Source organism: Chanodichthys erythropterus, chromosome 9 (genome assembly GCF_024489055.1).
Source record: "Chanodichthys erythropterus isolate Z2021 chromosome 9, ASM2448905v1, whole genome shotgun sequence".
Classification (NCBI taxonomy): Eukaryota; Metazoa; Chordata; class Actinopteri; order Cypriniformes; family Xenocyprididae; genus Chanodichthys; species Chanodichthys erythropterus.
In genome coordinates this window covers 21,859,332-21,873,183 of record NC_090229.1, presented here as the reverse complement: position 1 = coordinate 21,873,183, position 13,852 = coordinate 21,859,332, and the positions used below count along the sequence as shown (strand labels likewise).

The following is a 13,852-nucleotide window of genomic DNA, read 5'->3' as shown; positions in this document are numbered from 1 at the left end:
CTTCTAGCTTACCCATTATGCCCAAATTTCATCCAGAGGGGGAGATGGACTTCACGCTCCACCCATGGCTCTGCAGCGAGCAGCCTCTCCTAAAATATGGCAGCTCTGGTTGAAAATGTCTGTGTGGTACATGCATGCTATTTCAAATATATGTATACCGTTAAAAAGTTTGGGATCACTCTGTTTTTTTTTGTTTTTGTTTTTTTTATCACTTTAATTCAACAAAGATTCATTAAATTGATCAGAAATGCATTTAATGTTACAAAAGATTATTTCAAATAAATGTTTAACTCTATAAAAAAATCCTGAAAAAAAAAAAGATATTAGGTATCAGATATTCTATCAGTTTTCACAATACATTTAGCAGCACAACCATTTCAGCTGTGATAAGATTTAATAAAATAATGAAATAATTTAATAATAAAAATCTTGGGTACCAAATCAGCATATTATAATGATTTTTAAAGGATCACATGACACTGAAGACTGCTGCTGAAAATTCAGCTTTGCCATTACTTGAATAAACTACTTTAAAATATATTAAAATAGAAAACAGTTACTTTAAAATGTCATACCATCGCAGTAATAATTTTTACTGTATTTGTAATCAAATGTACCCTAGGTGGAATTTTTTTGTTCTTTCAAAAACTGTAGTGTGGTGCAAATACATCTTTAAAGTGTGTGTACACAAGAAAACACTCAGAGTCACTGTCTGGTTTAAAAACTTTCTCTCAGTAACTATTTCTGTATTAATGTACAACCGTTGAAAATTACAGCATCATTTGTTTTTCATCTTTTTTTAAATTTTCAGTTTTTTTTAAATGATCTAACTATCAACAGCCATTTCCAGAGAAGAAAAAAAAAAACATGAGAAGAAAGCAAGAAAGAGAAGAAAGGAAGGCAGAAGTTATGGCAGGAGCAAGGGAAGTTGTTTTCGGTGGAGTGTTTTGAGTGTGTGTGGGTGCACGCGTGTGTGTAATGTCAGCTGACATGGGGATGTGAGAATGCAATGTTTGTGTATGCGAATGCTAGGATACAATCGTGCTATTCTCAAACCCTGCAGCCGAGTAAAGATTAGAAAGCAAAAAAACGGGCACTGATGAAGGAAAGAATGAACAAAAAGGGGAAAAAAATACAGCTTTGAAAAGAGATGCTATAAATGAGAAAAACAGATGGACAAAAGGTTTTGCGATGCAGTGTAGAGTTTTGACAAAAAAGTGGAGGGGTATCTTTGGAGAGAAGGGGGCAAGACAGTCGAGAGGAGAGCGAACTTGATGTGGACTCGATGGACGGATGTTCAGGTGTCGTGGAAATCCTTCAAAAGCGTCCGTCTCTTCTGCTCAGCAATGTGCATCTGATTCTCAAGATCCTGCAGGGAGAGAGAAAGAAATGAACTTATGCTTTTTTTTTTTTTTTTTTTTTTTAACTCCAGTGTCCCTTTTTACATCTTCCTCTAGTCCTCGTTCCATCTCTCACCCCTCTATCGTTAGCACTCGGCTCTCCTCTCTCATAAGTGTCTGCTCTCTCCACTTTCCATGACAGGTTCTCAATCTCCGCCTCCAGCTGTGCCTGCTGATACTCAAACTACAGGAAATAAAAATGAGATTTCCCATTATCAAAGACAGATCTTAAAGAGATCTTTGATCTTCAATGAGAGATTCACACATTTAACAGCTGCTTACCAGTTTTTTGAGGGGTCCAGACTCCATGTAGTAGGCATAAGGATAAGTGTACTGCAGTGTATAACGACACTATTGAGAGAGCAAAGACAGTGTGAGTGTGTGGAAACATGGACCTTTATGCATGAACACTTGCGTCTGCAGAATAGGGATGCAAGATTAATTAAAATAAACCCAAAATACACAATATAACTTGCAGGTTAAACATGAAATAAATAAATATATGTGCCGAATGTTTCAGGGGGAAGAGTGGCACTGTGTTCTTTTACATGAGAGCAAGCTCATGATCCGTGTTTTCAGTTCGGATCACAGTAAGTTTGGGTAGCTTATAACGTGCAATAAAAGCATAATGGTTTAGAATGTCTAATTAACCGTTTAAGTCTCAACTGCAATTTTACTTAGCAATGTAAGTAAAATTTACATTGCCAAGTATGCATGTGTGCCCTAGTGCATGCCCAGCCCTAGTGTGCAATACAGCTGGATTCAGTATGTACCTTGGCCAGTAGCTTGGCAGCATTCTGAAGGTACTGCCAGTCGATCCAGGTACCCAGATTATTCATGACTCGCTCCTGAATCTTCTCCTGGATCCGTTGGTATGTCTGTGCCTCCAGCTGCAAGCTCTTATTGTGGTTCTCCCACTGAACAAAGGTAATTTCAGGATTAATGCTTACATATCAACATTTAAAGCAATTAACTGTAAATACAGTCAAGATGAAAAATTGCCTTCTGCAACAATGAGATAACAGCTCAGTTCCAAAATCTAGTGAGCTATATTGTTTCCCCACACAGGCAACATCCCATAGAGAACACTATATTAGGCAGCAACTATATGTGCACTACACAAAACAAACTTGACTCACTTTTTTTCAACAGCGTTAGCATGTTGCTAAGCTAACAGCATGCTACTCTTAGCATAACAAAATAGATAGCACACATATATTAGGTAAACTAGCCATTTTAAATTAGATTTAGAATGATAACATTTTATTGACACCTTAGTGTAATGAGTGAACCATAATGTCGCTGCTTACTTTTTGGAATAATCTTTTGTGTCAGGATCTCTACTAAAGAGCTCGCTAGGTTTTGGAACAAAGATAATGTTTAGCAGTACACACCATGTCTGTCTACACTATATGAGTGTGGTCTTTGGTCTTTATCCTTTTTCAAAAGAGATTCATTTATTATTGATTTATCATTTTTGTCTTACCCTCTCAAAGTAGAACAGGTATTTTTTGAGGGCCTCTCTGGCCTGGGCCTGCTGGCTCTGATTCACTATGTCTGGGTTCTCTTTGTAGCGACTGCACTCGTAGTACTCACTGCCATGAGTCTTCCAATCACCCAGACACATCCAGCAGAAATCTACACACAGCCATAACAACACAATTACAATCAAGACCACTTTACCACTCAAAGGGATTTCAAGAAACTAAAAATCACTGGGAATAAACATACCATGTTTACACTTTGAGCATTGCTGCAAAGAGAAAGAGAGAGAAAAAGACATGTTAAGTAAAAACATGACTCATTTTTATTACCATCCTCATTCTAAACCAGTAGTGTGCACTATGCACTTTTTTTTTTTGCATAAACATTAACATTGGCCATATTTTAAATTAAAAAAAAAAGTTGGTTGGGTGACTTACAAAATAACATGTTATCTACTTTTTTTATAGTTCAAATAAAGCTTTATAAAATGATAAACCGCACATTTCAGCCTTTAAACCATTTTTAATAAAACGAATGAGTCAAAATGATTAATTATTTTATATAGGTTATATTGATTATATGATTGTAGGTATTTTATCTGCTCCATGAATAATTCAAAATACCTTATCTGAATTGTTGAGATTTTTAGAATGCACACTAGCTTATTATCCCTCAACAAGTTCAAATATACAAAACTGCATATAAAATTAGGACATATTTTCAAATTGGTCTAAATAAAAAGAGCAGACAGCCTGAATCAAAATGTAAATCCACACTCTGCCAGTAAGTGGCGCCACTGGAACAACATAAATAGAGACGTTTCTTTGGTAAATGTAAAATGTCTACTGTAAATGGACGTAAGATGAAAAATAAATGCCACTGAGACTTTTCAGAAGACAGCCGATTCCCTTTAGAGATACATTCATATAATTCAGTCATAAATTTGGCACTCGGTTGTCGTAAAACTTCTCACTGCCTTCTGCCATGTTTTCACAAAAAAAAAAAAAAAAAAAAAAACTATGCTACATGCTGCACCTGCATGAGACTGTTGCTAACTTTGCTTAAAGTCACCAGGAAATCAAAATGGACAACTGTTATTTTTTTTATGGAATATTGTGTTTATCTATATGTGCACTTTTTTTTTTTAATTTATGTGCCCTCAAAATCTTTAATCAAAACAACTTCCCCTCCCTCTTGCAGCAACATCTCTTCTCTGTTGTCATGTTTACTGGCATGAGGGCGGGACAACCTGTCACTCAAATGACATCACAGCAATAGCAAACCACAACCATCCAACGATCCAATCAATTGCCGATGGACAAAATCAAGTACCGCCGGGCGCCCTACATTTTTCTTGTTTGAGAAGCTGTTTCACTGGGATATACGTCACACTAGGGAAGAAAAGACTATCGCGACTTCTATTTCATGCCAACTATAATGCTGGACAATATTTACAGTGAGTTTTTCAAATCACGGTAATCAAATACAGTTTTAATGGTAATAAAATATATAACAGTAATACCAACCATCTGGAATTTAATTGTGGTTAAAATTGTAATAATATTTCACAATTTTACTGTTTATTTGATCAAAAATAAATGCAGCCTTGGTGAGCATAAGAGACTTCTTTCAAAAACATTAAAGATCTAATGAAGGTGATAAACTAATGAAGCGGTACTCTCACTCTGAAATGCTGGGTGTTTTATTAAGTCCACTATTAAGTGTTCAGGTAATGAAAAAGAAAGCATACACTACTAACCATGTGGTTGCAGCCTCCGTTCTTCTCAATGCAGATATTGCACTTAGGGCACTGTGGACAAAATCCAAACATAACGATAAAAGGAAAATTATAGCATAACTATCAAACTGAACTAACCCTCGACAGTACATACTTTGATGTGACCATCCTAAATGTATCGGTGTGTGCTTCCTTACGTCTTTAGTGTGTGCACTGATGTAGTTGGCCGTCTCAGAGTCATCTGCACATTTCGTCAGCCATTTGCGGATGGTAGCACAGTCTGTGGGGGCGTGATACATCTGTCTGCACTTAAAACTGAAGATAGACGGACACAGTCAATCCAAACACACATGCAATCGCGTGCACTCTTTCACACCACTAGGAATTGAGAAGTGTGTCCAAGTGTAATAGTGTGTAATACCAGAAGACTTCTTGGCAGCGGCTGCATTGGACTCTACGAGCTCGAGGTTCCTGCACCTGTATGACTATCGGACAGTCTGCACCAGGACACAACTGCAGCTGGAAATGACTCTGCAGACACACACAAACATGAGCAGGTTAAGAGTGATCACTGACCTTTACTAGAAAGTGATAAAACTGAATGTGTCATTAAAATTCTGGCCAATATTGAAATAATAATAATAATAAATAATAATAAAAATAAAACTCTAAAATCAATAGTTTTAAATTAAATGTTTTATGTGAATTTATCTTCATCATAATATTATAATGTAATATGCACTACCAATCAAAAGTTTGGGATCTGTAATATTTTATGTTTTTGAAAGAAGTCTCGTGCTCACCAAGGCTGCATTTATTGTAATATATTACAATTTAAAATATTATTACTATTTAAAATAACTTTTTTTCCCAGCAATCATTACTCCAGTCTTCAGTGTCACATGATCCTTCAGAAATCATTCTAATATGCTGATTTGGTGCTTAAGATACATTTATTATTGTTATAAATGTTAAAAACAGTTGTGCTGCTTAATATTTTTATGATTTTTGGCTGCAATTCTTTGATGAAAAGTTCAAAAGACCAGCATTTATTTGAAATAGAACAATGTAAAAGTTTTACTTTCACTTTTTGACCAATTTAATTCATCCATGCTGAGTAAAAGTATTAATTTCTTTCAAAAAAAAAAAAAAAAAAAAAAAACTCTACTGACTCTAAACATTTAAAATGGTAGTAGATACTAATTCTATAATATAATATATAATAATTTTAAAAATTAAAGTTAGATGTAAGCAAAGTAATCAAGATATAATAATAAGTGAAATGAGCATGAAAAAATTAAATATTAAAATAATCTCTAAAATTGGCAGATAACAGACATGGCACAGACACATTCAGTGCATCCCTAAACTGACACACCTCCACGTAGTCCCTGAAGAGGTAGCGTCTGTATTTGTCCTTCAGTTCCTCGCTGGGCAGCAGAGGAAGAACAAAATCCTCTGGCATGCGAAGAGAGCATTCCTGCGCCATGCAGGAGATCTCTATAGACGAACACAATCCATAGAGGAGATCAGATAACCAGATCGCTCTAATCAGCAATATATACCCAATACTGTACTCAATGTGTGTGTGCTCGTGTATACTCACCTACTCCCACGCCATCTTTGACAAGTACAGTGCAATGCTGCTCCCAGCATCCCTTGCAGAAGGAGTGCTGACAGGGTAGAGAGAGGAGAGAGTCTCTCCGGACCAGCTGCAGACACACCCCACACTGCAGTGACGTCCCGGCCTGAAAACACACAGACATGTCAAGTATAAATAAATTAACCCCTTTACTGACTGTACGCTGCACATATACCATACTCAATTCCATCTGCAGTTTGACAATGAACAGGTTTCAGGTTGCACATTTTTAATAGCCTTGACATTGCATTTTAAAGCTAAGAGTGTCTTAGAACTCAAGTTTAAGGGGTTTTGAAAGAAACCTCCAAAACAATATTTAATCAAATGGTAACAATGTAAAAAAGAGCTTTAAATGTCAGTTGTCATGACTAACACACACATTATGAGAACTCACAGTGAGAGATCTGCAGGTGCTTGTGGGCTGGGTGTGGGCTTCACAGAGCAACTGTGAAGAGTTGGACTTATACCTTCAAACACAAGAAAAATATTAAGAATTTAGAATAAAAAAAATATTTGAATATAGCAATTATTTTAGCAGTATTTAGCTGCATTTTCATTTTCATGTAGTCTTTTTGCCATTTACCTGTTCACCTAATGATGCGGTGACAAATTACAATAACATTCAAAAGTTTGGGCTTTTATTTAATCAAAAATACTGTAAAACAGAAATATAGAGTAATATATTAAAATTTAAAATAGTTTTTTCTGTTTTAATATTTTCAAAAGGCAATTTATTCTTGTGATCCTAAAGCTGAATTTTCAGCATCATTACTCCAGTCTTCAGTGTCACATGATTGTTCAGAAATCATTTTAATATGCTGATTTGGTGCTCAAGAAACATTTCTTATTATTGTTACAGTTGAAATCAGTTATACTGCTTCATATTTTTGAGGATACCAAAATTTTTACAGAATCCTTTGGTAAAAAAACAAACAAACAAAAAAAAACATACAGCATTTATTTAAAATAGAAATCGTTTGTAACATATACAGTGGGTACGGAAAGTATTCAGACCCCCTTAAATTTTTCACTCTTTGTTATATTGCAGCCAATTGCTAAAATCATTTAAGTTCATTTTTTTCCCTCATTAATGTACACACAGCACCCCATATTGACAGAAAAACACAGGACCATGTGATATTTCAGTTTTTCTTTTTTTAATAAATCTGCAAAAATGTCAAAAATTCTAAGTATTCAGACCCTTTGCTGTGACACTCATATATTTTACTCAGGTGCTGTCCATTTTTTCTGATCGTCCTTGAGATGGGTCTACACCTTCATTTGAGTCCAGCTGTGTTTGATTATACTGATTGGACTTGATTAGGAAAGCCACACACCTGTCTATATAAGACCTTACAGCTCACAGTGCATGTCAGAGCAAATGAGAATCATGAGGTCAAAGGAACTGCCTGAAGAGCTCAGAGACAGAATTGTGGCAAGGCACAGATCTGGCCAAGGTTACAAAAAAATTGTGCTGCACTTAAGGTTCCTAAGAGCACAGTGGCCTTCATAATCCTTAAATGAAAGACATTTGAGATGACCACAACCCTTCCTAGAGCTGGCCGTCCGGCCAAACTGAGCTATCGGGGGAGAAGAGCCTTGGTGAGAGAGGTAAAGAAGAACCCAAAGATTATTGTGGCTGAGCTCCAGAGATGCAGTCGGGAGATGGGAGAAAGTTGTAGAAAGTCAACCATCACTGCAGCCCTCCACCAGTCAGGGCTTTATCCCGACGGAAGACTCTCCTCAGTGCAAGACACATGAAAGCCTGCATGGAGTTTGCTAAAAAAACACCTGAAGGACTCCAAGATGGTGAGAAATAAGATTCTCTGGTCTGATGAGACCAAGATAGAACGTTTTAGCTTTAATTATAAGCGATATGTGTGGAGAAAACCAGGCACTGCTCATCACCTGTCCAATACAGTCCCAACAGTGAAGCATGGTGGTGGCAGCATCATGCTGTGGGGGTGTTTTTCAGCTGCAGGGACAGAACGACTGGTTGCAATCGAGGGAAAGACGAATGCGGCCAAGTACAGGGATATCTTGGACAAAAACCTTCTCCAGAGTGCTCAGGACCTCAGACTGGGCCGAAGGTTTACCTTCCAACAAGACAATGACCCTAAGCACACAGCTAAAATAACGAAGGAGGGGCTTCACAACAACTCTCTGACTGTTCTTGAATGGCCCAGCCAGAGCCCTGACTTAAACCCAATTGAGCATCTCTGGAGAGACCTAAAAATGGCTGTCCACCAACGTTTACCATCCAACCTGACAGAACTGGAGAGGATCTGCAAGGAGGAATGGCAGAGGATCCCCAAATCCAAGTGTGAAAATCTTTCCCAAAAAGACTCATGGCTGTATTAGATCAAAAGGGTGCTTCTACTAAATACTGAGCAAAGGGTCTGAATACTTAGGACCATGTGATATTTCAGTTTTTCTTTTTTAATAAATCTGCAAAAATGTCAATAATTCTGTGTTTTTCTGTCAATATGGGGTGCTGTGTGTACATTAATGAGGAAAAAAAAATGAACTTAAATGATTATCAAATGGCTGCAATATAACAAAGAGTGAAAAATTTAAGGGGGTATGAATACTTTCTGTACCCACTGTAAATGCCTTTACTGTCACTTTTCAATTTGAATGTGTCCTTGCCGATTAAAAGTATTAGTTTCTTCCAAAAACAGAAAAAAAATAATAATCTTACTGCCCTTTCTAAGTCTCTCAGATGTCATGAAACAGCATGAGTAATTATACAAGGATTAGAAAAACATTTGTTTAAATAATTTTAGATGGAGTATAGAATATCACACCACTGTCACTTTTACATTTTCATGTACTTACATTTACCCAAGTGTGCATGCTCTGCTATATTTAATTACCTTTCGAGTATTTGAGACACTTGCCAGTGAAAATGTACAAGGACCAGTTTGGCTACAGCTGGTGACACCTAAAGGAAGAGAAAACAGCACTGTACTGACAGACTAAACTTAATGAACAGTCTTTATTTATAGTTTGGACACATATACACAGCTAAATATTGTTAGTCACAACACTAAACCCACTAAACATTGTCACTTACCTTCAGGGCACTGGCTACATTGTTGACTTCCTCAGATAGTACCTTCTGACTCTCTCTGTACGTCAAGCAATTGAACTGGTACTTTTCCGGGTCAAACGGTTCTTCTACCGCCACGTCATCGTCAAGGTCTTCATAATAATCAGGGATGTCACCCTCTACGACGTCTTCGTCATCTTCGAATTCCTCGTTACTGTCTGAGGCTTGGCTACTCATATCCACAGACATAGCCCTCTGGGCCTGACCTTTCCCTGACTGACAGCTGCTCTCCACTAATCAGCAGCTTCTGAGCTGCTTCTCTATGCCCCCGACTGGACCACGAATCCCAGGGGGCCCTGTGGCTTTTAGCAGCACCGAAAAAAACAGAAGAAATCACACTCCCCGTCACTCATGAGGAACCGGAGTGAAGGATGAGCTCACACAGAGAAAAGAAAATACTGAAAGAGAGAACAAAAACATATTATTTGGTAACTATCATTTATATTATTTCTCACAATCTTAAGTGTTTAAAAGCTTATGCTTAAATGATCAAAATAAGCTTTGTGGACAAACATTAATGGTCTACAAATTTCTTTACAAACCTATACATTTTATTTTCTATTTTAAATTATTATTTTTAATCAGACAGTCTGCCATCAACCTAAAGGTATTTATTTTATGAAAATGACTGGCTGAACCTTATCTTTCCCCATTTAATAAACAGCTGCATAAATAAATAAATGGACATAAAATACTGATTTGAGTTTAAATTATTTCATTAAGTGAGAAGAGAGAGCACCCAGGGAATCCTGGTATTGTCCTACTATTGATATGTCCTACACCTTTGCTATTCAAATTACGTAACGAACGCGGCACCAGTTCCGTTTTTTCCGTAATTTAAATAAGGGAAGGTGTAGGGCATACAGCGTAAGCTTTTTGAAGAATACAAAAAGCGGTCTGGCGGAAGCACTTGCGAGAGGCGGTCATTTGTGTTTATAAAGCATATACATTTTTATTTTATTTTTTTAGAAAATGGCCAATCGTTTTGCTAGATAAGACCCTTATTCCTCGTCTGGTGTCGTTTAAAGCCCTTTGAAGCTGCACTGAAACTTTGACCTTCAACCGTTTGGTGCCCACTGAAGTCCACTATAAGGAGAAAAATCCTGGAATGTTTTCATCAAAAACCTTTATTTCTTTTCGACTGAAGAAAGAAAGACATGGACTCTTGGATGACATGGGGGTGAGTAAATTATCAGGAAATTTTTATTTGAAAGTGGACTAATCCTTTAGGACATCTGCTTTAAACATTTCAATGCTCATGACAACTTTTGTTAACTCTACAATAAGTAAATCCACTTCACCAGCTAATTATTTTTAGACAACGATGCCATAGAAATGTACAGAGCTACCGCAAAAACCGAAGTTCAAAGACAATATTATAAAGATGGCGGCATGCTTGTTTCTCTGGTGCATAAGGTCTATCGAGTGGTGGAACTATGATGCACTTTTGTAGGCCAAAACTCAGCATTTTAGTACTTCCGGTTCCATCGTCCAATCAATAAGTTTTTTTAATGGGTTTTTGGTTTAAAGTGCTAAATAGGATCTTTTCGTCGACTGAGAAACCAAAGACTGTTACTGAGTTTTTGAAATGAGCGCATGCGTAAGAACAACCCCCCTACAGCTCATTTCAAGGGAACGCCTCCCAAAACTCGTGCACGAGTATTGGAACACGAGTGTTTACCACCGGCATTCACTGTGTCGTGTTAGTGGATTCATTATGACGGACTCACCGCAGGTAACTCATAACCTGCAGTTGTTATTCCTGTCTCCTGACAAAAACATTGCATGCGGCGCCTGTGGAGTGTGGAAAGTTACTGGAGCGCGCAGCCGCGCACGTCTCTCACAAGGAACATAATGGCAGTGATTGACAAGCCAGAGGGCCAATCGTTTACGCGATGATCGCGTAAACGATTGGCTGATGTTTTTAAGGCCCTACCCCGTGCACAGATGATGTATATTGATATTATTCCTTTCAGTGCACCTAATAAAGAGTCTTTTATCAGTTAGTAAAGACAGTTTCAAGTAATATTGCAAAAATTTATAAAACAAAAACATCCTACTTAGCACCTTTAAATGGCTGAAACAAGGTCCAGGGTTAACACAAGCTCAAGAAAGATACTTTCATGGTTTATTCTATGACATAAAATACAGCCGTATTAACCTACCCTTGATTTTTTAAGTTGCAAACAAGTGACTAAATTGAACTACAAAGGCTGTCTGGGACATTACATTACATGTCATCACGCCAAACAGGAAAGCTCAGTCTGCTTTTACGGACTTTAGCCTACTTCTGGTGACTGCATTTAGGCTTCAATCTGTTTCATTATCTGTGAAAATGATCTTGATGGACAAAACGTGTAAGTATCAAACTTTTGTTGATCACAGAACTTATTTTTTGTGATAATGCAAAAGCCTATGGGAAAATCCTTTTTTTGAGAACCAGCGTGATGCAAACTGCTGACTGGCCTACAAAGTGACGTCATAGTTCCACCACTCTATAGAGTGCAGCAGTGGCCGCCCACTTTTTCAGCAGCCTTGGATCAAGAAGTTTTTCCCATAGGGTTCAAACCAGCTACAAAGTGAATAATAACATTACAAACTTTTTTTGAAGCAGTAAATTGGACAAAAAGACAAAAGTATGAGACTGTGTACTTAAAAGGCTTTAATGAAGAAAAGAACTACAATACCATGAAGCACTGCAAATGACAATCAAATTAAAAACGATATACATAAATATAAAATACTCCGATTTAAAGATATACATATTTTGCATACACATATTAAAGTAGTTTGGAAGCAGAAACGGACTCTACATCATTTGCAATGCTTTATAGGAGTAGGTGGGTGCTAAAGTGTCCTTTTGGTGCTTGTTGCAAATCTCTGATTGCTGGATATTTCTCTGCAGAATCATGGGCAATGTAGTTTTTCACCAGGAGTTCCACAGTTAAACATTTATAAATAAAATAAGTTGAAATAATGCATACTAACAGCTTTAACAAAAGTATGTACTATCAATTAATAGGATATAATTTAAAATGATTTCCCCTCTAGAGAAAATAAATGGGATTTTTTTTTTTTTTTTTTTACTTCAAGTCTGTTGCACACTATAATGAGTGGGTAGTTGTGTCCAAACGTTGGATTGGTAGTTTATTTCCAAGAGCACAGACAAAATTTAAATGGTAATAGTGGCCTTGCTAGTGTACTCAACTTCAATGACACTCGCTAAGCTTGAACCACTGGTCAAGGAGCTGCTCCATTATTTACAGATCAGAACACCTTGGAAAATATCTGAAGGTTGTATATATTTGTTTGTCTCAGTATTAAAAGTCGCCAAGCATCTCTTTGAGCGTAAGACAATCATAAACTCACATGCAGAGCGGCTTAGTGCTTCGTTTTAACGGATTACACGGTGTACTGACAGTCCAACCGGACAGCAGGAGCAGGGGAGGCCGCGTGCCCGCGCGTCTGATGATCACAGAGATCAGAGCTCTGCGTGCGTACGCGCGCCTGCTGATGTGACGACAGTCACCGATTCCAACTGAATAAACAATCTGCACATTCAACTCAACGTGAGCACGGGGTCGGTGAGCGGCTGCAGCCGTCCGGTCCGGTACCGGATTGGTTGGAACCCCACAGTCATGGGACGACCTGGCCCGGTCCCACACGCGCGGACACTGTCTATCCTTCACATTCCACCCGGGGCTATAAATAGCGAGCGACTCTGGGTGGCACGTATAATATCACACTCAGCTGAGTTAGGGATCATGGTTTAAGTGCGTAGGTGTCGGGTGGGGGATGAGCAAATACTGCAAACTCACGGTACGGACAGTACGGGTTCTGCTTTGTTTACTCCATATGAATCGGGCCGCACCAGCTGTTGCTACTCTAGATCAGCGATGCACATATATACAGCAGCGCGATCGATGCGCAGAGTCCCTCATTCCCGCAGTATCCTTCTAAATATTTATTGTTTCAATACACATATCCCGCAGTTTAAAGTGCATATAGTCCAGTTAAACTCGTATAAGCGAATGCACGGATCGTTTAATGCCGTTTTAAAGGCTTTATTCGCAATCATCCGCCAGCGCGCACTCCAGCCCGGGGATTCGTATGTAAACAAGGCCGTTTTGGTTCGCTCGATAAAGCCGCTGCTCTGAACGGTTACAGACCCCCGTCGTACCCAACATACTGACTTTACTCACCTGCCGGACCGCGTCGGGTCGCGACTCGATGCTGGCTGAAGAGAGATTTTGGGACAGAGAGCCGATCCGTTCGCTTAGATGAGTCTCAGCAGAGCTGAAGATCGGAAGTACGGGGGGATTCTAGAGCGTCGTCACTTCCGTGTCCGAGTGAGAGTGAGGCTGTTTTCCACAGTGAACAGACTCCTGTTACTCAGGAGGGGCCACGAGACACACGAGCTCAAGTACTAAAAACTGACATACATACTTGCAGTCAAACACACACGCGTGCGCTAA

General features: G+C 38.3%; 1 protein-coding gene across 1 annotated transcript; it reads right to left on the bottom strand.

The window, feature by feature from the left end:
- Window positions 1-75: 75 nt before the first annotated feature.
- Window positions 76-13,770, bottom strand: arih2 (ariadne homolog 2 (Drosophila)). The gene is made up of 15 exons (XM_067395041.1): window positions 13,580-13,770; window positions 9,342-9,775; window positions 9,142-9,209; window positions 6,660-6,732; window positions 6,230-6,371; window positions 6,002-6,123; window positions 5,045-5,154; window positions 4,821-4,938; window positions 4,645-4,695; window positions 3,132-3,153; window positions 2,887-3,038; window positions 2,174-2,317; window positions 1,683-1,751; window positions 1,477-1,584; window positions 76-1,369 (listed from the first exon to the last, which is right to left on the bottom strand). The coding sequence occupies exons 2-15, from the start codon at window positions 9,564-9,566 to the stop codon at window positions 1,298-1,300; spliced, it is 1,476 nt and encodes a 491-aa protein (XP_067251142.1). The 5' UTR covers window positions 9,567-9,775; window positions 13,580-13,770; the 3' UTR covers window positions 76-1,297.
- Between the last annotated feature and the right edge of the window lie 82 nt (window positions 13,771-13,852).